The following is a 24,007-nucleotide window of genomic DNA, read 5'->3' on the forward strand; positions in this document are numbered from 1 at the left end:
GCAGCGCTCAGGAGTTGTGACCTGACAGAGCCACCAAACCTAGGAATTCAACAGCCAGCCATATCTAAAGAGTTCTGCCACTTACCAAAGTCCTTAACCCTTCAAGCCTCAGATGTATTCTAGCAGGACAGGCGGCACTGAGGAGTTGTGACCTGACAGACCCACCAGACCTAGGAATTCAACAGCCAGACAGATTTGAAGAGTTCTCCCACTTACCAGTGTCCTCAAGCCTTCAAGCCGCAGATGTCTTCTAGCAGGACAGGCAGCGCTGAGGAGTTGTGACCTGACGGAGCCACCAGACCTGGGACGGGACCTCACGTTGTTCGCCGAGTTGGGACAGTAGCATGCTAGAGGATCCCCTTCGGTTGAGCCGAAATTTTCCACCTGGAGAAAATATTATATGGTGATAACATGATAAGGATATAAGGTTTTTTTTACCTGGATTAATAAAATTATATAATTGTTATTTATTTATTTTATTTTTTATTGTTATTATTACATTGTTCTGGTGGGGGAGAGTGGGCCAGAGGTCCAGAGTAGATTGGAGGCATGGCGGCTGAGACTGGAGACAGTGGGTTTAAAGGTGAGCAGGAGTAAAACCGAATACCTTCATTGTGATTTTGGCGGTATTTCGGGACCCATGACCATAACCCTAGCCGGCATGCCCCTACCAGTTTGCTCCGACTTCCGGTACCTTGGTTCACTCGTCCAAAGTGACGGTGAGGTGAACAGGGACGTTACGCATCGGATCAATACTGGATGGATGAAGTGGCGACAGGTAACTAGCGCTATTTGTGACCCGCGGATGCCCCTCAAACTGAAGGGCAAAATTTACAAATCCGTCATTAGACCTGTCGTCCTGTATGGATCGGAGTGTTGGGCATTGAAAAAGAGGGACGAGAAGAGAGTGCATGTAACAGAAATGAGAATGCTGAGATGGATGTGTGGTGTTACAAGAATGGATAAAGTGAGGAATGATTACATTAGAGGAAGTCTGAAAGTAGCGCCAGTTACAGAAAAGATGAGAAGTAGAAGATTGTCGTGGTATGGACATGTAATGAGGAGGGATGATACGCATGCAACAAAGTGTGTGCTAAGTATGAATGTAGATGGATGGAGAGGAAGAGGAAGACCTAAGAAAAGATGGATGGATTGCCTGAAAGATGATATGAATAGGAAGGGAGTGAGTGCCAGTATGACGAGTGACAGGGGAAAATGGAAGAAAATGACATATTGCGCCGACCCCAAGTAATATTTGGGAACAGGGCAGGAGAAAGAAGAAGAATAAAATTATTTTTTTTTTTTTTTTTTTTAATTCTTTATTTTTAAGGGACTTTTGAACACAGTTCACGCCAGTCCCATCGTAACCTAATCTAAGGAATAACAAATTTAAAACTAAATCAGCTTATCTAAAACAACATAATATGTAAAACTTAACTTTAACAATAACTTATCCCTATGGGTTAACTAGGGTATATATCATTAAAGCCTCTCGTGACTTAGGTTGAGCCAGAATACAATGTAACGTCCCTAAATCTAATCTATTAATATTCAAATTTTGAATAATTATATTTCGCTCAGATTCGTTCCTGACGCATTCCACTAAGAGATGGTATACGTCTTCTCTTTTTCCGCAAACCTCACAATTGGGAGAATCTACTTTTTGCATGAGATAGGCGAAAGCTCTTAGCGGCATGTGGCCGGAGCGGACCCGATGAGCAGTTACAATGATACGACGGTTCATGGTATTGCTATCAAACCATGGGATACGAGGAGGTTCTTTTTGTATAATTTTGTACCAAATTCCTTTTAATTTAGATTGCGCATCAAAGTATTCTTTCCATTTATCATAGCAATAGTTCTTAAATTTATGTAGTATTTCCGAACTCACAGGAAGAATATAAATCTCACATCCCGAAATTGCTGCCAAATTTGCTAACCTGTCTGCCTCCTCATTACCCCTCAGCCCAATGTGTGACGGGATCCACTGCAACACTATGTTTATGTTATCTAGAAGAAGTGAGTGTATTTTTTTCAATACATCGAAGGCAATCGATACACCTCTGTGCCCAGAGGCGCATCGTGCTAGATGTTGAAGGGCACTTTTGCTGTCGGTGAATATGACCACATCTGAGGTTCTTGGTAAAGTTTTTATGTAGGACAACGCTTTCGAAATTGCCAACATTTCTGCCGTCATAACGGATACCCTAGATACTATTCTAAAACACTCACTTCTTTTAGTAACCGAATCATAAAAAGCAGCTCCTATATGTAGACCTTTTGATCCGTCTGTGTACAATTTATAAAATGAACTATATTTTTCGTTTAGTTCTGACAGTATATCATTTCTTAACGCATGAGTTTCATAGTACAATTTAGGTCTTGAAACGCTATTTAAATCAATTTTAAGGACATTATTAATTGCTATCAGGCTACACCAAACATTTAATTTATACATATCTAGAGGGCAAGTTGAGTATATTCTTTCTTCGCGAATGAGATTGAAGGTAGTCATTAACAAAGGTTTCTTTTTGTTCACCCAATATCTATTTGTTGCAAGCGGTCCCATCCTACACAACAACTTACTTGTGTCATCATTAGCTAAAGATTTAGCTTTAGAGCAAAACTTAAACGCCAGATATAATCGTCTTAAATGTAGTGGAGGTAAGCATAATTCGCTCTCCATTACGTGTATGGGAGTAGTTTTAATAAATCCCCCAATAGTTCTCATAGCTTTGTTTTGAACCCTATCTATTTTACATACTCTAGAATTAATACTACTGTCATACAGATAACATCCATAATCGATACGACTTCTTATCAAAGCTATGTATATTCGCCTTAAATGTATGGGATGCACACCCCACCCAGGTCCAGCCAACACTTTAATAATATTTAACAATTTCTGGCATTTTTCATTTAGTTCATTGATATGTCGACCCCATCTGAGTGAAGAGTCCAACCACATACCTAAATACTTAACGTTGTCCACTCTTTCTAGCGGTATATTATTAACAATTATGCTAACTTCTTGTCTTCTATAACCCCTGCTAAATAAACATAGTTGAGATTTTGATGCTGATAGTTCTAAACCTATTTCACGTAGGATTTTAATGATTATGTTTATGGACTTTTGCATATGAGTAACGCTATCATTTAAATTCTTACAGCTAGTCAATATTGCAAAGTCATCTGCGTATTGACATATTTGAATAATGTGGTCATTATTATTTTTTGCAATTTCCATAGTAACAATGTTAAATAACAGTGGTGACATTGGGTCTCCTTGTGCAAGTCCCCGATTAGTCCATCTAACGATATCATTTTCGATACCTAATTCATCTCTAATAGTTAAATGTCTCTCGCACAAAAAGGCCCACAGATAATTGCATATTCTACTTCCAACTTGTAGTTTATCTAGAGTTTGGACAACGCTGTCTATTAGGACATTATTATACGCGTTTTCAATATCGAGAAAGCATGCCAAAGTTGGATTGTTCTTTGTAAATCCAATCTGAATATTAGTGACAACTTGAGCGAGAGAATCCAAACATGAACGTCCCCTTCGAAAACCTGTTGTGCCAGAAGACAATATCATATTGTGTTCAATAAACCATTCCATTCTTTTATTTAACATCAGGTGAAAGATTTTACATAAACAGGATATTAATGATATTGGTCTTAACTTGATGTCTCTATTAGTAGTATTTTGTTTTGGTATAGGAATTATTTTAATTTTGCGCCATTCAATAGGGATTTTACTCGAGGTAAATATTTCGTTGTACAATTCAATCAAAAATGTTTTTGCTATAAGAGGGAGATTGTATATCATGGAGTATGTGATGTCATCGTCACCTGGGGCTGTATCTTTTTTCTTTATGCACGATTCCAGCTCTTGATAGGTGAATTCAGATTCTAATAATAAGTTATTTGATGTAAAAAAAGGTTTGGAAGACTGAACTGAATCAGGGGCCAAGTTGTGCAAAAGTTCCTGTTTTTTATCAATTGAAGTGTAATACTTATCTCTCCTGTAACCTTTAATCCACCTCATTCTGCTCCACATTTCAGAAGAAGAAATACCGCTATCAACTTCTGTGCAAAATTTTTGCCAGTTTTCATTTCTGGTTCGACGTATTTCTTCTTGGGCCTTTAAAGTTTTATCTTCTAACACAGTTAAATTTCCCGGAGTAGGATTTCGTCTAAATTGCGACAGTGCTAGTCTTCTTTCTGCTACCACCTTCGATAGTTCCTGATTCCAATAAGGCTTAGGTTTGAAAATCTTTTTTGGATCATTGCAGATTTTAATGGAAGGGATGTTTTTATCTGCCGATTTATTAATAATATTGATGAAAGATGTATACTTTTCTTGTGTGGTGCCAGCACAGGTAGATCTTTTAAACAAAGTTTCAATATCTTCAGAATATGCTGACCAGTTAGCTTTTTTAAAATTCCTCTTTTTTATTTTCTGTGACACAAAATCCCGGTAGTTAATTTTGATTTTGATTATTAAATGATCACTGCCTAAAGTTTCAAATACACCCCACTTGCATAGAATTGCAACATCGGACGAGGTAAAGGTAATGTCCGGTGATGTTTGTTGTAATAAGTTATTCACAAGTTTAACTCTAGTTGCGCTGCCATCATTGATGGGTATAAAACCATTGTCTAGTGCCGAATCCATGATTTGATTTCCTCTCGCGTCATTTTTATACGACCAATTCGAGTGGTGCCCGTTAAAGTCTCCAGCTATTATGGTTTTACTCGTGTATAGTGAGAATAAATTATCCCAGTCAGATTGTCTAGTTGTTACAGAGGGTGAACAATAAATTGATATTATATTTTCTAAGTATTTACAATTAAATATCTTTACGTGTATCATTTCTATGCCAGTATTATTAATTCTTGTAGACTTTATTTCGGATTTTAAAGAATTATGTATCACAACTGCAACACCGCCATATCTGTCATGTCGATCTCTCCTGTAAATACTATATTGTGAAATGTTCAAGTGGCTTCCCTCCTCCAACCATGTTTCACAGACTATTGCAATGTGTATTTTGTCTCTGACCAGCAGTGACTCAAATTCTGTCAACTTTGGTCTTAAACTTTGCGAGTTCCACTGCAGTATATTAATACAAAAATCAAAAATCAAAAATAAAATTATATAATCGCCAATTTTATGATGATGATAAGTCGTGGTGGCCTAGGGGGTAAAGAACCAACCTCTCAAATACAAGTGCGTGGGTTCGATTCCAGGTCAGGCCATATTATATACCAATGTAATTGTTTTGATCATAATGTTTGAAATGGCCAATCCGTTTCTCACGCACGTGGCGATAAAAGGTCATTGCATAGCTGTATGAGAAAGCTAAAGGCCACTATGTAGTTTTATTTGCATGACTCGAATGCAATTTTCTCAGAAACTAATGGACCAATTTGTAAAAATGATTCACTATCAGATAGCCCATTTATCGAGGCAGGCTATAGGCTACTTTTTATCCGAATGCAAAAATAGTTCCCTTAGGAACCGAGTGAAAACGCAGACATAAACTAGTCTTATAATATCTTTGAATATACTTACTTGAGGTAAACTAGGCCAGCATGTAATTTCGTTGTGACTAAGATCCAACTGCCGCAAACTCGTAGGATAGGCGGTCACGTATGACATAGACCTGGGTAAAAAATAATACAAATATAATACAGGAGCTCGTGGCTAAAAAACAGCCAGATGGGTCGATGATGATGATGTCCTCTTAGCGAATTGTCGGCCACGGCGGCTGTGCTCATATAAGGAGATCAGCCAGCTGCGCAGGACATATTGTAGTACACGAGCATTTGCGCAGACACAGGTGCACTCACTATTCCTTCACTCTCATAGCGCGATGCGACGAAAATCCGACTAGGCCGATAGACCCATCTTATAATGACGAATTCGGCCGTGTTTCAGAAGGCACGTTAAATTGGTTCCGGCTGTCATTTGAACATCTTTTGCAGTGGTTACGGGTAGTCAAGGGCCAGAAAGTAGTTGTGCAAGTATCAGGTTGCTAAGGTAACTGGGTTGAGGAGGTCAGATAGGCAGTCATTCCATGTAACGTACTGGTGGCATACTAATAGACAAAGGTACGGAACTGATATGTTTTCGGGTGGATGATGCAGAAATAAGAAGTCGTGTGGTTTTGTGTGGCTAGTTCAATACTGTCGTGTGCAATGATACGTTCACACAATGCTGTGCTACATATGAGTGAGCGAGATGCACATACACATCAGGAACCCTTCGTTCGCGAATGCAACTCGTACTTCACGTTTTTTTACTCAAACATAAAACCACTCATTTAGCTAAGTATATAAAAAATAACTTAACTAACATATAAGGCCACTAATTCACAATACCACACTTACCTCAAAGAATTATAAGCCATATTAAGCCTAGTGAGGTTAGTGGCCCTGCAGGCGAGCGCGGCGGGCACGCAGCTGAACTGGTTGTGCGCCAGGTTGAGGCTCGCCAGCGGTGCTCCGCCTCGCGGGGGGGCGCCGCCCTCCACCACGCCGCGCCACGTGTGCGCGCGACGAGCTTCCGACCAGCTGCGGAGAAAGATGTAATAAATCTTTATTAGTAACAATATACAGTGTCAAAAATAATAATTATTATTACTACTTATGTCAATGTGGATGTTAAAATCAGGGAAATAGTAGGGTGTCCTTATACTGTTTGATATATAATGGTGGTAATAAAATTGTATTTACTTAAATTCACGGTTTTACTGGCGTTCTGCGGAAATGACTTCTCCCACCCGGAATAAAGCATATTTTTTTCTCTAGCTCTTAACTATCTATTCATTCATTAAAAAAACAATTACATATATTACAAGCAGCTTCAAATTGTTAAAATTATATATTTTTCTTAAGATGATAAATGAATCAAAAACCCTGTCTGTCTGTCGCACTTTCTCACCAGAACCGATTAAAATGCAAATTTTGTACATAGATAGTCTGAATCCTAACAAACAACATAAGATAATATTTATAGTCATTTGAACATAAATAAAAACCGCGAGCATCAAAAAATCATCAATTTTGAAATCGGACGATTTAGTGATGCCCGCGGTTTTATTTAACAAACAATCAAGTAATAAAACATTAACAATAACAAAAGTAATAAACCACCTTTCAAAGACCTACTTCCCAAAAAGGAGGAAGTCCTCAATTTGTATGCTATTTTGAGCAAGCGGCTAACTATACTTACACAGCATTCCCAGCGCGGTTGCTGAGCACGGGCACAGCTTCATCATCATCATCATCAGCGGCTTCCGACTCACTGCGCTCTATCGACGGGCTGCGCGATGATGATTTCTGTGTTAAGAGTTAACAATATCATCTCCAAAAATTCTATATACTCTTTTCTGGTGAAGTTAGGTAAAACTATATTTATATGTATAACTTTGAAATGAAGTTACAGAAAGGAGAAAACATACTACGCCGACAAAAAAAAAGGGTAGGAGTATGATGATGATATAACTTAAGCTATATTTTATATTGTATAAAAAAAAAAACGTTGGTTAAATAATAGCCGATTGATACAATACATAATTCTTTGTAATCATATTTCACTCGAAGCCTTATTTTTATCTGAAATCATCAAATGTCGGCTCCCGCTGTGTGTGCAGCGCTCGGGAGTGTCAGACTCTTACTGACTAAACCCACCATGTTCCTTCTCAAGCCCTTTATGTACCAGCGCCGCAGTAATAATACTCCTCAAAGTAATTTTTGATGTCCTAGTTGAACTCCGAAAGACTTAAAACATGTTTAAGGAAATGCCTAGCCTAGTAACTAAATAACTTACAGACTGTGTAGCCATAGCGAACTGAGCGCTGCCTATAGAGGGCGAAGCGCTAAGCTGGGGCGAAGTCTCCGACGGTGAAGCCAGCTGCTGGGGACTACCGCATTCTGATTGACCCTGGTTTAAAAGAAAAGGATAAGTTTATAAAAGTAGGTTATTTTAAATGTTATCAACTATGAAATCTTGAGCAGTTCTAAGCTAAACATTTTTGACCAAAACAAAATAAAATTTTACAAATACATATTTTTTTAAACAAGAAGATACTTTTACTTACAGATATACCAGAAGTTTGATCGCTATGTACATATGTATGTATGTCTATTTATGTACCGACCGTCACTTAGGTCTTGAACGGATGATGCTATTTATATACGTATTTTTGCTCTAATTCTTAGCCATGTTTCATCAAAATCAGTTTAGAGATAAAAGAAAATAATGTCTAGCAATATCTCAAATGATAAACTAAATACTGAAGCTATTACCCCAACGCGTCGTGAAAGTATAGCACATACCTCCCCACTCAGAGACATTTAATGGTTACTTAAGCCATTCCTTAGTGAAGGATTTGTATGACATTCCGTCACTAAGGAGTGACTTAAGTAATCATTAAATGTCTCTGAGTGGGGAGGATAGTATTATTCTTAAATGTTAGCTTTTGAGCTGGGTTTTTTAAATAAGTGATTTAATTTTTATCATATGTATCCATAAATAGATATATCGACGAATCTACAAAATGAACAACAATAAAGTTTAGTAAGTAAATACCCAGTAAGATCGAAGTAGACGACGTGGGATGTTTTCTTTATATTGTTTATTGACTGTCTGAAGAAAAACATTAATCTATAATATTATTATTAATATAATATTGTTATTAATATTAGTCTATACAATTCGTGGATAAGTAAAAGCCGCAGGAATCGATCGATAAGGTTAAGCAACGTCTGTAGATGGGGGACCATCATCTCATGACAAGTTCCTCCGTGTTTCGAAAGGCACGTTAAAGTGTAGGTCCCGGCTGTCATTTGAACATCTTTGGCAGTCGTTACGGGTAATCAGAAGCCAGTAAGTCTGACAACCAGTCTTACTAAGGGGTTGCTAGTAACTGGGTTGAGGAGATCAGATAGGCAGTCGCTCCATGTGGCACACTGGTACTGAGCTGCATTCTGTTAGACTGGAAGCCGACCCCAACATAGTCGGGAAAAGGCTCTGGACATGATGTGAAGCTCACTAACCTCGCAGCCCTGGGGCAGGTCCCGCAGATGGTTGAGGGCTACATTCAGGTCCCTCAGCGCTGGGGCACTCCACATGGCAGCTGGGAGGGCTCGAAGCTTGTTGTTTGACACGTCAAGAGTTGAGAGACTGGGTAGACGGAATAGGAGAGCTGGTAGTTCTTCGAGGCGGTTGTCCTGGGGAAAAGAAAGTAAGGTTACCCAGAATAAGCTTCCACCAGCGTTTTCAAAAGTAGTCAAATGCCCGTTTTCACCAACAAATACCTAAATTTAGGGGGGATCCCTAAGAGCCTTTAGGGAACACTTAATACGAATTTCGTTTTCACCAAAGTTTAAGTGTCCCATATAACCTTCATTATTGGGGGAGCCCCTATTCTAACCGTCAGTTGCACAAAGCTCCATTAACATTAAAGCTTCTTTAAATCTATCGCTGAAACTTTTTATTTGGTTAACAAAGAAAGAGCCAGCAATATATTTAAAGAAGCTTTAACTTTAACGAAGCTTTGTGCAACTGACGCTAAGTGACACTTAGTTAGGGAAACTTTAAGAGATTATTGGTGAAAACGGGCATAAGGTCTTCCGCGATAAATCAGCTATCTAACACTGTGTTTTTTTAATCGGAGAAGTGGTTCCTGGCATAAGCGCCTTTAAGCAATCACAGAAATAAACTCTTCAGTTTTATAATGTTAGTACAGGTAGAAAGGAAATATCCGTTACACATGTAAGCCCCGATTTACTCCCTTATGTACTCTGCCTTTCTAGAATTCTACCTTAGGTATGCCCCTTTGTATTTTCTACTCCCCTTGTTTGTTACCGCCGTATAACTGCCCTTATCTACTTTCCCAATTCTACTGTCTTATGTACTTCCTTATGTACTCGCCCTACACATACTCCGTTACGTACTGCCTCATGTACCTTAATATAAATCGTGTGCCTATAATTGTACGTAAATATTCAACGACATTGGATAGACTGTTGGAACACACCTAGTTTTTAATAGGCTAATATCAAACCAACCCATTTGAGAAAATCCATGCAAAAACATCATGTTTTATACAAAACAAAAACTTTGTCTTAAAACTGAGGCCAAAATGAAACCAACCTATTTAAAAAAAACAACCATACAAAAATATGCGCAAAAACCCGTTTTTATACAAAAAATATCTAAAACCCCTTACCTGCAAATACAACTCCTGCAGCACAGGCGCGGAGTACAGCTCGGGTCTGGTCTTCGACTTCTTCTTCCGTCTCTTGCTGTCCAGATCTTCTTCGAACGGATCCTCGAGGGTTGGGAGACGTTCTAGTTTGTTTTGGGCTGCGTTTAAGTACCTGAAAATGGTCAGTCGAAATATTTTAATATTTAATATGTAGGTATAACATACACTCACTTTCCACACTACACTCCAGTCTACGCGCACACACACACACACACACACTCACACACACTCACTCACACCCACACACACACACACACACACACACACACACACACACACACACATACCCACACATATACACGCATCCATAATTCCACAAATGTAATTTGTAAGTAATTTTAAGTTTAGTTACCCAATTTCTTTCTTTTATAGTTACCTAATTTGTTTTACGTATTATTAATCGCTCCTAAACTATAGACTAAACTTCTGTATCTTACTAATTTAGGTACTTTATAAACTGTTCCCGAGGGCAACGGCGCTGTAAGCTGAGATACAGGCTCACGCCCAGTTCGGCTGCAGATGCTACTTCTCTTTTTATAAGTAATCTGTCAGCCTAGTTTTAGTAAGAAGAACTGTACTGTATTGTTTTTGAGTAAATAAATAAAACAATATTTATTAATCCCTAGTTTAACGACAATATAAACGTATGTTTCAAAGCAACTGTTTACTTTGAAAATGAAAAAACAACAGTTGTTTTAATAAAACTGGTACATATGTGGTCAGTGTACTTGGACTTAAATACTCTTGACTTCTCGTGCTCATTGCCAAGTCGCTTTAATTAAAATATATAAACACGATTGATACACTCACCACTATCAAGTGGCACGTATCTACTACCAACTGGCACGGAGCTACTATCAACTGGCATGGACCTACTACCAACTGGCACGGACCTACTACCAACTGGCACGGACCTACTATCAACTGAAATGTATCTACTATCAATTGACACGTATTTCCTATCAAGTGGCACAGACCTACCATCAACTGGCATGGATCTACAATAACTGGCACGGATCTACTGCCAACTGGCACGTACCTATTATCAACTGGCACATACCTACCACCATCAGACCTACCTCAAGCTCAGCATGGTGAAGAGTTCAGGAGGCAGCAGTCGTAACTCATTGTTGGATAGATCTATCCTGGTGAGAGCGTGCAGGGCTCCGGAACTGCTGCTCAGCTTACTGTTGACACGGAGAGCTGCTTGACGGAGCCAGGACATGCTGGAAGTGGAAGAGAAAGATTAGCTGAAGATAGCCAAGGTCTGAATTGAGATGGTTACCGTTGAAAGGTAAGGTAAAGCAGACAAGTACCAATGCAAATTTTCTAAGTTTGTATATGGCACGTGAAACTGTAGGTCGCGGCTGTCATTAAACATCCTTGGCAGTAGTTACGGGTAGTCGGATGCCAGTACGTCCGAAACCACCAGTATTACCAAGGGTTGTTATTGGGTTGAGTCGGTTAGATAGGCAGTCGCTCCTTGTAAAACACTGGTATTCAGCTGCAGCTTAGACTGGAAGCCGACCCCAACATAGCTAACGATAAATGGGCTATCTAACACTGAAAGAATTTTTCAAATCGGACCAGTAATTCCTGAGATTAGCCTGATTATTTCTGCATGAAAATCGGTTGCGTTGTTTTGAAGACTTAAGCGTACAAAGGGACATGGGGACATAGGGATATAGGGACGGAGAAAGCGACTTTGTTTTGTAGTGAATTAAAGATATAAATATAAACTAACCGTATAGTAGCGAGCTGGGCTCTCAACTCTCTCCAGTTGAGCATGACAGCGACAGTGGGACAGAGAGAACTGTACGTCAGCGCGGAGTCACCTGACCGACTGCTGAATAGCGCTTCAGATATCATCGATTTGTTCAGCTTGTAGTCCGGGTCGGGGTAGGCCTGTGGAGTACAAACAAAAAAAATATGAAATTGGTTGATTAAAGACAGATATAAGGGAAGAAATGTAAAAAAATACGAAGATTCAATTAGAACCGCCTCCATATCTGCCGGGGCTGAGGGATCATTATAATTACACAGCCCTGGCAGGCGTTGGCCCTGGTGGGTCCCACTAAAGGTGACGGACCCTACTGGGGGGTCTTACTGGAGATGGTGGCCCCACTGAGGATGGTAGGCCCAACTGGGGGTTGGTCCTGCAGAGGGTGAGCCCCGCCGAGTGTGGGCCTCGCAGGGGGTAGGCCATGCCGGGGGGTGGGCCCCGCCGGGGGTGGGACCTCACCTGTGGTATTGGGCCCCACTGGAGGTGTTGAGCAGTGCGGGTCAGTGGCGCCGTGCTGCAGGAGTAGTTCCACTGCACTACATATAATGTTAGCTACCTTAGTAGCGAGCAGCTTAGCCAGAAGCTCGGTGAGAGAGTGTCTGCTGCACTCTCGGATCGCGCGGCAGTGCGGGTCGGTGGCGCCGTGCTGCAGGAGTAGTTCTACTATCTGCACGTTCTTGGCTCGGGCTGCTATTGAGAGCGCTGTCCAGGGACTGTCTCCTGGAAGGTAGAAAGTTTAAATGAAGTAGGCCCTTTTGGGAAGTCTGTTAAAAATGGTGTTAATCTGCCGAAGCGGAGAGAAGTCCTGGTGTTAAGACTACGGCTCCACTGAGGCGGAGACGAGCGGAGCTACGAGGAGACGTGTAGGGAACGACCAATCACATTACATGAATCGATCCCCACACGTCTCCTCTCAGCTCCGCTCGTCTCCGCCTTAGTGGAGCCGCAGCCTTAACGATGTTCATTTTAAACAACCAATAGAATTTGAGTTTTAAGACCTATCACATAGGCCGTCGTTTCATATAAAACGATAGATACTCACAGTCAAATACATAATTGCATGCAGTTATAATGTCTCATTTTGACGCCACCAGAAAACAAAACTCCATCATCATCATCAGCTTCTCGTCTCACTGCTGGGAATAGGTCTTGTTACGCTATGAGGAAGGTAATGAGTATGAAAGGAGACGGATATAGTGGAAGAGGAACCAAAGAAACGATGGATGGATCATGTTGAAAGTGGATATGGTTAGAAAGAATGTTACTTGTGAGATGACGGCAGATAGAAGAGTATAAAAATACATGCTGCGCCTATCACAAACAAAATTGATATAAAGGCAGGAGGCTGATGATGCTGGGCACCACCCTCCAGTCACACAAAGAAGGATTGAGCGTTAATCTTAATATAATTCTTACTATCGTTATTATAAGCAGGTCTCGCGGGCGAGGGGCCGGCGGAGCCTCGTGCTGTGACCGCGGCCGACGCACTGCGGGAGCGACGACGGTCCCGAGTACCGTCGCTACCGCCCATCTGTGTTATATTGTACATAGTTTTAGGAAAAATATATAGGAAACTTAATGATAAATCCATGATAATGATAAATGATAAAAACCTCGTGAAAGCTGAGAAAGAGAAACAAATAAAGTATCTCGACTTAGGGCACGAGGCTATCGCCATGTGGAATGTCGACACGGCTGTTATTGTGCCGATTGTCGTAACAGCCAATGGTCTAATAGCCTACACCTCATGGGGCTCTCGTTAGACGGTTATCCTTGTACTACATAGAGGTCCTTGGGGTCCTAAGATTAGCGGGTTAAAGCAAACATCAAAGCCATTTTAACTGTAAAACTGTAAGGCTATAATTTCTTAACATATAGCTACCATTTTGACCTTCGCTTAGGACTTAGGACTTAACTTAAAACTAAACGCTTCATGCCTGGCTTGAGGATCTTTTCAATAATATTTCTGAAGAAAAACTACTACTACTTACCAAATCAGCCGGAGGCAACGCAGAAGCGTTAGCATCAGCACCAGCAGCCAACAGCCTCTTCAGCAGCCTGACATGCCCCCCCCTCGCAGCGCAAGAGACGCACGCGTCGCCCCCCCTCCCAGCTTCCACCACCACCGGGCATATACGCCGCTCTGAGGACTTCTCCTAGAAGACCGAAGATGGAGACAGCTGTAGGCTTCTTTCTTAAGGTTTCCGTACTCGAAGGAGACAATGGGCCCCATGTTACTAAGACTTCGCTGTACAACGGGGCCCTGTTACTAAGACTTCGCTGTACAACGGGCTCCTGTTACTAAGACTTCGCTGTACAACGGGCTCCTGTTACTAAGACTTCGCTAAACAACAGGGTCCCTGTTACTAACACTTCGTTATACAACGGGCCCTATTACTAAGACTTCGCTATACAACGGACCCTGTTACTAAGACGGCTGTACAACGGGCCCCTGTTACTAAGAATTCGCTGTACAACGGGCCTCTGTTACTAAGACTTCGCTGTACAACGGGCCCCTGTTACTAAGACTTCGCTGCACAACGGGCTCCTGTTACTAAGACTTCTCTATACAATGGGCTCCTGTTACTAAGACTTCGCTGTGTAACGGGCCTCTGTTACTAAGACTTCGCTGTGTAACGGGCCTCTGTTACTAAGACTTCGCTGTACAACGGGCCCCTGTTACTAAGACTTTGCTGCACAACGGGCTCCTGTTACTAAGACTTCTCTATACAATGGGCCCCTGTTACTAAGACTTCGCTGTGTAACGGGCCCCTGTTACTAAGATTTTGTCGTCAGACATATGCATATGAGGACTGAGAACTTCTCCTACAAGACGTGATAGGACAACTAGCTCTACTATCTACCTAACATCGAAGGGATTTTCAAAACGGACGAGTGGTTCCGGAGTCTTTAGTTTACCAAAAAAAGAGGATCCTAATGAATTGAGATCCCCTTCTTTTTGGGAAGTCGGTGAAGAATACTTAAAAATAACTTCTTCCTGTTATATTATTATAGAAAGAAGATTAGTTACACCTAAAAGTAGACTTATATTAAACTAGCTGGTGCCCGCGACTTCGTCTGCGCAGGTTTAGTATTTCGAACAATATGTTTACAAATTGTAGGCTATGTGTTATTCTGATGTATAAGCTATATTATTGTAAAGTTTCATTAAAATCCATTCAGTAGTTTTTGCGTGAAAGAGTAACAAACATCCATACATACAAACTTTCGCGTTTATAATATTAGTAGGATCATTGAAAAGTTGCCAGCGCTGGCGGTAAAAAAGTCACCATGTAAACAAAATCTAACGTCCCCACTCAGAGACATTTAATAATTACTTAAGTCACTCCTTAGTGACGGAATGTCGTACAAATCCTTCACTAAGGAATGGCTTAAGTAACCATTAAATGTCTCTGAGTGGGGAGGTAAGTCCTTAAATTCTATAGTTTCGAATATAAAATATCCCACCAAAAACATTAAATGTAAAAAAATGCCAAGTCTCTCGATGCAGTCTTTCCATCGTAAAAAGTTTTGAGATCTCATAGAAGCCAAGTCCTATTCAAAATATTTTGTAGTTATAAATCAACATTTAGTAACTGTATCAATAGTTTTCTTTATATTATAATTATAGTGACTTGGCAATGAGCACAAGAAGAAACAAATAAAACGGCATATTTGGAGGAGTTGAAAGTTACATAGACCGCATGCGTAAACATTAATATCACAAAATTAATTTTCTTTTGGTTTATCCGTGTCGTCCCAACCGAATTTCGGCAACGGCAGTCAGTCTTAGTGTACTCTCGATTCATTTACTTTCTTAAGCGATGGCCCGTAAAGTATTCTTAATTATTGTATTGGAGCATGTAGTCGGTAGTGACCATCATGATTCACACATAACAAATAATCTGATCACTGGTCTCGTCAGTAATATTTGCACATAATTCCAGGCAGCAAGCAGCTTTTGATTTGTGCTCATTGCCAAGTCACTATAATTATAATATAAAGAAAACTATTGATACAGTTACTAAATGTTGATTTATAACTACAAAATATTTTGAATAGGACTTGGCTTCTATGAGATCTCAAAACTTTTTACGATGGAAAGACTGCATCGAGAGACTTGGCATTTTTTTACATTTAATGTTTTTGGTGGGATCTCATTTATTTTTTATAAGTGTATTTCTTTATTTTTTTTCACGTTCCATTACACTATATTTACAATTACTACTATAACAACATATTAATAGGACTTAAACTTATATATATATGCATATATACATGTATTGGCTATGTGCAAAGCGAGTAGCGGCGGACAATAACGACCGAAGCGCACAACACGGCAGAAATTGGAAACAAATGCGGATGTTTCAAACCCGGTTTTTATCATTATATTCATTTTACAGTAAAACTATTGAATAAATTGCACTTAAATAATGTTAACAACACTATTTTAATCTTTGGTTTTATTTATATTCGCAAAGAAAATTATAATGTTTACATGGTTATTATTTGACAGCTTCCGCAAATGTTGTAAACGCTACGCGTCGCCACCGTCGCGCACATAGTCAATAATAAATAACTAACAAACTAAATAGAACTAAACTAACTAACAAATAAATAACTAAATAAATATATATCTACTAACTTACAAACTACAACTATAACTAGCTAATCTAAACCAAATAACACGTAAAGTTCTCCGAATATCAATTATCATTACAATATTTTTTAGTTTCGAAATGGTTTTTCATAGACAGATGGCGCTATCAAATGAAATTTATCGAATTATTTTGAAGTACTACTTAGACTGCGCTTTGTAACGAAACCATAGCGCGATTCAGACAGGTACAACGCCATCTATCGAGCGCGCATACAATATTATCGCAATACAATGGAGTTTTAGCTTTATTAATTTAATGAATTATGAACTTTATGTATTAATTTGTATTAATGATAGTCTATGTATTACATTTATATTATTCTTTTCTATTCTATGTATGTATTCATCCAATTGAATAGGTACTTATGGTATAAACAACGAACAAAGTTAACAATGCAGTCAAAATCCATACATAATGTTTTTGCCAAACCGCAAATATAAAATTGTTTTCTATGGCATATTATTTTTTAATGTTTTTATAATTTTTCCTTTATATGTGGCTAATGACCTATCTTGGTGCAAAATTTGAAGTTTCTAAGTCTGCTAGAAGTACCTTAGATTTTTGATGATCTGTCAGTGAATCAGTGAGTCAGTGAGTGACAAAATGGTGTAACTTTGATCGACCGTAACTCCTAAACTATTAATTCAATTGGCATGTAATTTCGAACTTAAGCTTGTTCTATTGCCTACTATTATTCACCGAAAACCTAAACTCCTAGCTTTGTCCACGTCGAAGATATAGGGGGGGCGAAACAGCCGCGAATCGCTTCGAGAAAAGATGGTACGGCCGTGCCCGTTTTGCTCGAGACTTGGCTGGGGCACTGCCGTGCCCCCAGATAAATACATTTGTCAGTCAGTATGTCTGTTTCTTAGGTCACGCACACGACCCGTGCCCCATGTGAAAATATTCATGCCCAGTACGGGCATCAAAAAACTCCGCACACGAAGCGATGTCGTAGCGAATCCGACTAGTTCACTACATAGTATAGAACAAAGTCCCTTTCTCTGCCTGCCGGGGCTGCGGGTTGTTCGAAAGAGATACCGCGGCCCTGGTACATAAAAGGCCTACGACGGAACACGACGGTTTTTAGTCAGTAAGAGTCTGACACTCCCTCACCGCTGCTAACCCACAGCGGGAGGGGTCATTTGATGATTTTTGACGTCGTTAAAAAAAAAAAGTCCCTTTCTCTGTCCTTATATCCCTATGTATGCTTTTTTTTTTATACATATACATTTAAGACTTTGTGAATGCCTTCCTTACGATGAGTCCAACAAACTTTTCGAATGCGCAAATTTTCGTGCCGCTGCGTTTTTTAATGCTTGACTCCTGGAATTGTCGATATGACGTCACTATGACTCTTCGTACATACAAGTTTCATTTTTGAGATTCGTTTAATAAAGTTAACTAGAAAATGGTGGTCAACTTGTCCGATAAAGATCGTGCTGCGTTTGGAGTGTCCACCATCCTGAAAATGTCGGTATGACGTCAAAGGCCTCCCCACTGTGGCTACCACAGGATGGCCATGGCAGGCGGGGTAAACCCCGAAAGAAATGGCGGGATGACCTGGATGCCTATAACCCTGATTGGTGGGAGGACTCAAAAGATCGAGAGGTGTGGAAGCAAAATGGGGAGGGTCGCGAGTATTAATAAAACTTAATACCACTTACATTATTCCCGGAAGATCCAGTTAACTTGCTGACAATAGCATGTATGCCGAGTGAGATGCCGCCGCGATGTGGACTCAACGCTTGAGTAGCTACCACGGTTTCTTCAGAATCCTGGTGGAATGAAGATCATAGCTTATACGGAGTTAGGAGCTTTATGAAAAGGATATAATATACTGGATGTAACAGTTGAAACTGACAAAACTAAGTGGCGATACATTTTCTTTTTTTACCTATTATAACATTTTGAAATATTTCAATACAAAAAAATATTAATTTGAGTCGTGGTGGCCTAGAGGGCCAAGCACCAGCCTCTGAAGTGTAAGGGTCCGATTTCGGATTAGACAAGTGCTATAGTTCGGCCATTCAGAGAATGCGTTCCTGACACGTCGCGATTGAACTGACGACGTAACTACATTCATTGATTATTGATATAATAATGTTGTTTTAATGCTCCTCAATTGTTAAAACGGTAAACAACCAGCAAAAATATTTTTATCGTAACTGCAACGCCATTGCAAAGTTACGTCGTCAGTTCAATCGCGACGTGTCAGGAACGCATTCTCTGAATGGCCGAACTATAATGGCATTTTTCTAAGTACGCATGTAGTTTCTACGTATATCTTAGACGCCAATGACTGATTAAAAGGTGAAGGAAAACATTTCGAGGAATCTTTATTATAAAGTCCGAAATCAGCAACCCGCATCTCGTGCACGTGGTGGTTAATTCGTAATTCTTCTCTATGTGAGAGGTCTATCTCAGTATTGGGACGATATGAAGGCTGATGACAATTAATAAAAATAAAATAAACCTCACCTGATCAGGCTTAGGAGCAGGCAAAGCGACGACCGTATGCGACAACAACGCATCAACGACTGCCAAGTTCCCAAGAGTGCACGCGACGTACAGCGCGGTCTGACCGCTGACGTCACGCGCGTTCACATCGAACGCCGCCGAGTACTGCCACTGTCCCGTAGCGTCGCTAATAACATCATATTTAACATAGAAATATAGTTAAACTACAGTATATTATAGAACGCGTTTGATCGTGGTAAGTTGATAAACCGTACTAGCTGTTTCCAGCGGTCACTCCCGGGTCACGTCACGGGAGAATCACTTTACGCAACTATTTAAAAAGTAGCCTGTCCTTTCTTGGACTATTTATTTCTATAGTTTTTGGCGGAAAAGCCCTACCAACACAAAGGCCGAGTAACTTGCGCATTTTTGTTATTGCAAGCTTCTGACAGCGGTAGTGCGTACCCGGATCGATAGCCATAATAAGAATGAGCTATTTAAAACTGAAAGATTTTTTGGAAAATTCCGAACCGAGTTAGCATATTCTATCACTGTTGGACAGCTACTCTTTTCCCGAGTTATATAGGCTATATTACATCCTACGGGACGCGGGTGAAACCGCAGAAAACAACTAGTACCAAGTAAAAATTAAGGATTAACTTACGTATAAGTAGTGAGCACGCTATCAGGATACGGGTATTCTAGTAGCAAGGTGACCATCGTTGCGTGACCGCCGATACACGCCGCGTGGAGAGGCAGCCATTTTTCTACCGTCTCTTGCTGTGAAGATAGAGAATAAGATTTACATGAATATAAGAGATCGGGACAGAACAGAAAAGAACTCTTAAGAGTGGTCATCATCATTTCAGCCACAGAAAGTCCGCTGTTGAACATTAGCCCGTGGAAAACACACGAATGAAGAACCATTGCACAAAAATAAATTACAAAACATAGTTGCTCAAAAATATATAGTACTATTTTAGGGCCAAAGTTTCGTCCTTTACTGTATTTTACGGAAATCTTTAGTCAAACTTATCGACGCGGAATCGATTTAAACCGATTGCGTATCACAACACTACTCGACTATACAAACGGCTCGTTTTGCTGTTGACCGGCGTCACGTTGCGTCGTAGGATTTGAGCGGATGCTTATAACGCAGACATAATGCCTTTTCCGAACAGTGTTTCCGCTTCGATAAATGTGGTCAGACTGACCTTCACAGCTTGCGGGAAGGAGGCGAGCAGCAGCCTGGCGATGTCCGCGTGTCCGTGGTAGCAGGCGATGTATAGCGGGCAGTACTTTGTCACCGGGTGAGCGCGTCCGTCCGCGCCCGCGTCTAGGAGGGAGGAGACCGCTTGGGTGAGACCGGCTTCTGATGCTCTGTAGGGAAAAGGGGATATAAGAGGTTTTGTGAGTTTTTGCTTTGGTAAAAGTTTTCGGAGAACATTGTTATGGAGTTCTAATTGTTAGTCTAAACGATGTAATGTAAGTGACTCGGTTTATCTATCGCGCCCTCACAACGAAAGCTATCGAATCTGGAACATAGAATAGTCTACTAGGTTCTTAGAAAGGCCATATAGACTAGCTGTTCCCCAGCGGTCCCACCCACGTACAGGAAACCAAAAGTAGCCTATGTCCTTTTAAATCGGTCAAAGTTCTTAATTTGCGAGAATTTAGGTGTACACAATATGGTTTTAAATGTAAAATGGCTCAAATACCTTCTACAGTAACATACGGTATGTAAATATTGAAAATGCGACGGACAGACAATATGACTAAGGAATTTTTAGCTCAAACTTACACATAAAGCAAAGTATTAGCTCCTCCAGGCGTTAGATTCGCTATCAAGCCAGCGCGGTTGCCGAGCGCGCTCAACCGAGCTTTAAGCTGGGCGCAGTCGCCGCGAGAGACAAGCTCTCTAAGTGCTGCGTGCTGCGACAGGCGTTCGCGTTCTAGAGCATCTGGAAAAAGGAGAAAAATGAATTAACATTAGTAAACTTTCGCAAAAAACAGCTCGTGGTTGGGTAATATTCATCATCTCCTGAGCCTTTTCTTGTCTCTCTTTTATGTTGGGGTAGGCTTCCAATCTAACCGGACGTAGCTGAGTACCAGTGCTTTACAAGGAGCGACTGCCCTATCTGACCCCCTCAACCCAGTTACCTGGGCAACCCAATATCTCTTGGTTAGACTGGTGTCAGACTTACCGGCTTCTGACTACCCGTAACGACTGCCAAGGATGGTCAATGACAGCCGGGACCTACAGTTTAACGTGCCATCAGAAACACATTTATCATTTTAAGTATTTTTTGCAAAAAAAGAGCTGGTGGATAACAGCCGCAGGGGTTGCTTTTTCATATGGTTGGTCAATGGATTGGTGACCTACATATGTCATGATGAGTTCCTTCATGTTTCGGAAGGCACGTTAAATTGGTGGGTCCCGGATGTCATTTGAGCATGTTTGACAGACGTTACGGCTAACGTGGTCGGGTAACGGATCGGCACATAGAAATCAAAAGTCTGACAACCAGTCTTACCTAGGGCTACTGGGTAGCCCAAGTATATGGGTCGGAAAATCAGATAGGCAGTCGCTCCATGTAGCACACTGGTATTCAGCTGCAGGTTAGACTAGAAGCCGATCGACCCCAACATAGTTAGGGTACAATTTATAAATGGATCTCTGAAGTCAGATGTGGAAAATAATTAACATTTATGGCATTCCATAGAGGTCATCAGTCACCCTAGAACATTCGTAACTGTAAATAATAGCGGTCTAGAATCTAGATGGTTCATCAAATAAACATATATTTGTGAAACGATCGAACTGATAAGACAGTCAGGATTAACCAAGTAAAACAGTTTCTAGAAATACGCAAATTGACAAAAATAAATTATTTATAAGAATGTGCTAATATAACTTGTTTAATTTATGAGTAAGCAGCATCAATATTTAAATGATTCTGAAATGCTGAAAAAAAAAACTAATGTGAAGAATTACCGTCTTACCACAAAAACTTTTTAACGTCAGTTTAAGACTTGTCTAAAAAATTGTCAAATTATGACGTTGACATATGGTTCATTTTGGAGCCACATTTTTTTTAGACAAGTGTAAAACAGTGGTTAAAGTTTTTGTAGTAAGGCCATTACTGTTTTATCTTAGTACGATTAAAACAGTTATACATGTATTTGGCTAGGTAAGAACAGAAGTAATCCAAGTAGCATTTTTTAAAAGTTGAGATATTCATAGAAATGCGTTTTTATGAATATCATAATTATGTTGAGCACATGATTTAAAATATGTTTGTTATTTGATAGATATAAACATAACTCAAACTTTCATAGCTGTTTTTCTTTAGTAAATGCAATTTTGATAAAAATATTGATTTATTGAATATTGATTGTAGAAAATAGCAATATTTGTTGAAATACAGAAACGTAACATAAAAGAGTTTGTTTGAAAAAGTACTGAATAGCACTTGGATTACTTTTGCACAACCTCACTTCATACTCAAAAGTTCCAAAAATCGACTTAGCTCCATTTTGTCAAAAATGTTACTTGGATCACTTCTGTTCTTAACTAGCCATTTGTAGAAATTCCAGTTACTCGGAATGTCTACTAAGTACCATCCATCCATCACAGCCCCTAGGTTGTCCGTCTTCGGACGTAGGCCTCCTCCAAATCTTTCCATTTCTGCCTACTCCTTGCCACTTTCATCCAATTTGGTCCGGCCATTTTGCTACTAAGTACCATCGACCACAAATGGACCGGAAGGGACTGCCATTTTTTGAGATGGGTCATCATCAAATGACGGCTCCTGCTGTGGGTGCAGCGTGAGGGAGTATCAGACTCTTACTGACTAAAACCAAGCCAAACCAAGCCAAGCCGGACTGCCGAATCTGAGGTCCCGGGTTCGATTCCCGGTTCGGTCGACATTTGTGTGATGGGCATGCTTGTTGGCCGTGGTCTGGGTGTTACAATATGTATTTATAAGTAGGTATATGTGTAGCTATATGTAGTTTATCAGTTGTGTTAGCACCCATAACACAAGTTAATTATATAATAACTTACCATGAGGCTAACCAACCGTGTGTGAAAAGAAGGTGTCCCGATATTATTATTATGAAAACCCAACATGTTCCTTCTTAAGCCCTTTATGCACCAGCGCCGCGGTAACTCCTTCAAAAAGCCTATAAGTGCCTATAAATAAGTACCATGTTCATAATTACCATTCTGCCTCCATGGATCAGCAACGATCTGCGCAGCGCGACACTTTCAACTAGCTGTCACCTTGGTTTCACCCGCATTGCTTGAGAATTGCTGATCGTACAGAGTCAAAATATAGCTTAGCTATAGTTTTACTCGGGAAGAGTAGCTTTCGACCAGTGCAAGAATTTTTCAAATCGGTGCAGTAGTTTCGGAGATTTTTGAGTACAAACAAACCAACAATTTTTTTTCTTGTTTTCTTCTTTATTACATGTGTTTAGAGTTAAGTATAATTACCATTCTGCCTCCATGGATCGGCGACGTCATCGCAGAAGTAGTGCGACACGTCATACGCCGCGTCTGCGTCCTCGTCTATGACGTCACGCGGCGCGCGCGCAACTTTCTGTACCGCGATACTTACAACTACCTAGTTGTCACCGCTGTTTCACCCGATTTTCTTGAGAACTACTCACCGTACAGGAACAAACTACAGCTTGTTTTACTCGGGAAGATTGTAGCTTTCGTCCAGTGAAAGAATTTTTCAAATCGGTCCAGTAGTTTCGGAGATTTTTGGGTACAAACCAACAAAAAAAAAATTTCTTCTTTTTTATATTAGTAT

At 40.3% G+C, this 24,007-nt stretch overlaps 1 protein-coding gene across 1 annotated transcript in view; it reads right to left on the reverse strand.

Annotated features, from left to right (window-relative positions):
* Positions 1-24,007, reverse strand: part of LOC124644344 (leucine-rich repeat serine/threonine-protein kinase 1-like) — a 93,158-nt gene that overhangs the window by 52,320 nt on the left and 16,831 nt on the right. Inside the window, exons 4-20 of the mRNA XM_047183656.1 lie at positions 20,989-21,148; positions 20,402-20,567; positions 19,852-19,967; positions 19,209-19,374; positions 18,395-18,505; positions 14,058-14,222; positions 13,483-13,597; positions 12,623-12,786; positions 12,028-12,188; positions 11,363-11,509; positions 10,245-10,395; positions 9,070-9,243; positions 7,841-7,954; positions 7,244-7,350; positions 6,400-6,582; positions 5,582-5,672; positions 217-384 (exon numbers count right to left, since the gene is read on the reverse strand). Coding sequence (XP_047039612.1) covers positions 217-384; positions 5,582-5,672; positions 6,400-6,582; positions 7,244-7,350; positions 7,841-7,954; positions 9,070-9,243; positions 10,245-10,395; positions 11,363-11,509; positions 12,028-12,188; positions 12,623-12,786; positions 13,483-13,597; positions 14,058-14,222; positions 18,395-18,505; positions 19,209-19,374; positions 19,852-19,967; positions 20,402-20,567; positions 20,989-21,148 — 2,459 coding nt within the window. The remainder of the gene's footprint in view (positions 1-216; positions 385-5,581; positions 5,673-6,399; positions 6,583-7,243; positions 7,351-7,840; positions 7,955-9,069; positions 9,244-10,244; positions 10,396-11,362; positions 11,510-12,027; positions 12,189-12,622; positions 12,787-13,482; positions 13,598-14,057; positions 14,223-18,394; positions 18,506-19,208; positions 19,375-19,851; positions 19,968-20,401; positions 20,568-20,988; positions 21,149-24,007) is intronic.

Source organism: Helicoverpa zea, chromosome 29, assembly GCF_022581195.2.
Source record: "Helicoverpa zea isolate HzStark_Cry1AcR chromosome 29, ilHelZeax1.1, whole genome shotgun sequence".
NCBI classification, from domain to species: domain Eukaryota; kingdom Metazoa; phylum Arthropoda; class Insecta; order Lepidoptera; family Noctuidae; genus Helicoverpa; species Helicoverpa zea.